We start from the raw sequence: 3,448 nt of genomic DNA, 5'->3' as shown, positions 1-3,448 counted from the left end.
GGACCATGTTGAGCTCCTCTTGGGGCAGTTTCAGGGATCTACTGGGCAGCCAGAAGACGGGGTCCAGTGGGCAGAAGCCTGGAGGGCAGCAGGGAGGTTAGGGCAGGACCTCTGCTGCTTTGGGAGTCATTAGGCCGGCGGTGACCATTAAACCCTTTGGAGCTGGTGAGAAGAGGGCTCAGGAGGGAATCCTGAGGGATGCCTACAGTCAGAGGTACGGGCTGATGGAGGACTCCTCAAGGACACGGAGAAAGAGCTAGGAGGGAGCCAGAAGAGAAGAGCGTCCCCAAAACCCAGGAGAGAGAAGAAGGCTGGGCACAGGCTCGAAGGCAGAGGAGGTGAGTAACTGAGAGCGCCACTGGAGTGGCACGACGCTGTTACTCCTTTATTATTGCTGCCCAGTTGTGGGGACGCAGCAGTCAATGTTGGTTGAACGATGGGGCGTTGGCCTCTCCGGTGCCCTCTGGCAACCAGGACCAGTGCGTTCGGAGGAAGCAGGAGGCTTCCCAGCCAACAGGCAGTGGGACCACCACAGCTCCCGCCTCCCCCGTCAGACCCTGAAGACAGCCGTCCGTCGTGCCCAGAATCCTCTCTTTCTGTGGCAGCCCTCTTGGCCCTCCAGCCTGCCGTCCCGTGGCCAGGCTGCCACCCTCCTATCGACTGGCACAGAGTAACCTTCAGACACTCGCCAGCCCGGGCGTGGGCTGTGCTGGGCCCTCGCTGGAGTTCCTGCAGTCCTGAAAGCTGGTCACCGCATGGACGATCCTCCTCCGGCCAATGGAGCGTCCCTCCTTTCTGTGGCAGGTTAAAGTTTGAACCCAGCACGGGGAGGAGGTGAGGACGAGCACCCGTCTGACCCCTTTCCAGACGGAGAGGCTAAAGTCCAGAGAAACCCAGCGAGTGACTCCCGTGTGGTCAGGCACAGTCAGACATCGGGTTCGGCTTCCTGACTCCGGCCAGGAAGGCCTCGACGCCCCACAGGGAGGCAGCCGCTCGTCCACGTTCTGGGCCAGGAAAAGTATGATTGCGGCCTGTGCGCAGCTCCAAAGCCAGGCACCCACTCTGTGCCCAGCATTGCTCGCTCGCTTTCAGTCTTGTCTGTCTCTTCACGAGCCCATTTGGGGTTTTCTTGGCAAAGATCCTGGAATGGTTTGTGCTTTCTTTTTCCAGCTCACTGGACAGATAAGGAAACTGGAGGCAAACAAAGTGAAGTGACTTGCCCAAGGCGATTCAGCTAGGAAGCCTCTGATGCCAGATTTGAACTCAGGAAGAGGAGGCTTCCTGACTCGAGGCCCAGCGTTCTATGCACTGCACCACCTTGCTGCCTAGCGTACACCCAGGCAGTCACTGTGGATGGAATGGAGGCCCTTGAGGGCAGGAAACATTTGTTTTTGTCTTTGTAATACCAGAGCCTGGCACATGGGGTCATCGATTTAGAGCCAGAAAGGACCTAAGAGGCCATCGAGTCATTTTAAAAAAAGGCTCTTGGTACCTTTCGTTTTTATATCTGTCATTTTTAGAAATATCTGCCCCTTCACAGGGATAATAATAATACCTTGAGTTCTTACCCAAGAGAGGATAAAAAGAGACAATGTATATAGTATGGATCATAGATTTTAAGCTGCAAGGGGCTTTAGAGGCCATTGGGTCCCACACACTGGGGAAACCAAGGCCCAGGGAAGTGACCTAACTTGGCCAAGGTCACATTTGTACTAAGTGGTAGGATCAGGATTTGAACTCAGATCTTTTGCCTCCAAATCCCATGCTGCTTTGCACCGGAGGCACAAAGTACATTACAGACAGAACCAGACTCATGTCAGAGCACTCAGCTCTGCTCTCACCCCAGCCATCTTTCCCTTTATGTCTTGTTTTCTCTTTCTCTCTCAAAATTAACACTCTTCCCTTCTTTCTTTGAATCAGTGCTGAGTTCCAAGTGATCAGGGCCAAGTAGTTGAGGGGTGGGGTAGGGGAGTGACTTGCCCAGGATCACCCAGCTAGGCAGTGTGGGAGGCAAGAATAGAGCCCAGGACCTCCAGGCCTGGCTGGGCCTGAGTCCTGTAAGGATTAAGTTTTAATGGTTTGGCTAAAATAGATGAAGATTATAAATGATAACGGTGGTCGCCGATTCAAAGTATTATTGCTCAAAGTTGAAATGACTTAAAGGGAAAGTAGAGAAATACAAAAGGGTAGAGAAAGCATTGGCCTATCTAAGTAAATATTGCTCTGGTGCTCAACTCCGCCAGGACTTATTGAACTTGAACCAGAATTAAACTCTCTCCAGAAGACAGGAAGGGAGAGCCAGCTGTCCACTCACCCAAGGTCCCTCCAAGAGGCAGGTCAAGGCGATGACTCGATCTGAAGGTGATTCTTGAAGCCGACTTTCTTTCTTGAGCTGACCTTATTCTTGAAGCTGACGTCCCTCCTGAAGCCAGCTTCCTTCTTGGAGTCGACGCCTTCAGCCCCAGAAATCCAGGGTCTTTTGTAGTGGCTTCTTGTCTTCCAAACTGTCTAGCACTGCCCCGTTTATGGGATCCACTTCTCACCTTGTGGAGGGGTGAATCCTCATGGGAAGGGTTCACAGATTCCTGCTGACTGAGTTTCTGAGGGTGTGAATTCTCCAAGTGGTTTGTGAGCTCCTCCACCTAGTTCAGGCTTGTGTGGATTCAATCAAAAGGTGGACTAAGGAGAGTTAATTCTGTCTTCACAATCTAGTGAGGTATTTAAGTTAGCGTTAACTGAAGTGTTAGCTCCAAGTGGGCAGAGAGAATAAAGGGTTCCCTTTCACGAGTGTAAACTCAAAGAGAACCAAGAATTCCCTTTTACAGCCCCTTCCCTGTGCTGTCCTTGCAGATGCTAGAGGGCCTCGTGTTGGGAGTCATCTTTGCCACCATCATCCTGTTCCTCGTGTTCTTCCTGGTCTGGCGGTTCAGGACCTTTTTGACCTTTTTCTGGCATGAAAAAGTCCTGCTCAGCATCGTCAACTTCATCTCGGGCATGAGCAAGGAAGAGAGGATCCTAAGCTGGGTGAAGGAGCACGCCGTGCCGGGCAACCCCCAGAGCGTGCTGGACGCCATTGACTACTACTGCTACAATAATGAGTGGGCCATGAACGTGGGGGACACCAAAGGTGAGTGGGGAGACCCCACAGGGACCCGGATTCCTCTGGGCTTGAGAACCTCCCTGAGGGCAGGGCCTAGCCTGGGGGTGGGGGCCAGGGCAGGGGGGCCTAGAAGGGGGGAAGCGGGGCTCCGAGAAGCCTTTACGAATAGTTGACATCAGTCACCCAGGAATGTTTGCAGAGCCCTCAGGGGCCATCATTTCATCTGACCATCAGAGCAGCCCTACGAAATGCTGCTGGTCCCAGCTCCGTACAGCCAGAGCAGGGCTCCGGCCCATGTCGAGCTCATGGAGCATCTGGGCTTTGAGCTGGGGAGGCCTGGAGGCCGCG

The 3,448-nt window shown here is 53.5% G+C and overlaps 1 protein-coding gene across 1 annotated transcript; it reads left to right on the top strand.

Annotated features, from left to right (window-relative positions):
- Positions 1 to 263: 263 nt before the first annotated feature.
- LOC123254261 (catechol O-methyltransferase-like) lies at positions 264 to 3,434 on the top strand (the record flags this gene model as incomplete). Its single annotated transcript, XM_044683310.1, has 3 exons — positions 264 to 338; positions 2,851 to 3,127; positions 3,335 to 3,434. Coding segments are annotated over 3 exons (452 nt in total), but the record flags the coding sequence as incomplete, so codon positions are not given.
- Positions 3,435 to 3,448: the final 14 nt, after the last annotated feature.

The sequence above is a fragment of the Gracilinanus agilis genome, unplaced genomic scaffold, assembly GCF_016433145.1.
Source record: "Gracilinanus agilis isolate LMUSP501 unplaced genomic scaffold, AgileGrace unplaced_scaffold18712, whole genome shotgun sequence".
Classification (NCBI taxonomy): domain Eukaryota; kingdom Metazoa; phylum Chordata; class Mammalia; order Didelphimorphia; family Didelphidae; genus Gracilinanus; species Gracilinanus agilis.
The sequence above is the reverse complement of the archived record's forward strand: the minus strand, read 5'-3'. Positions and strand labels throughout refer to the sequence as shown.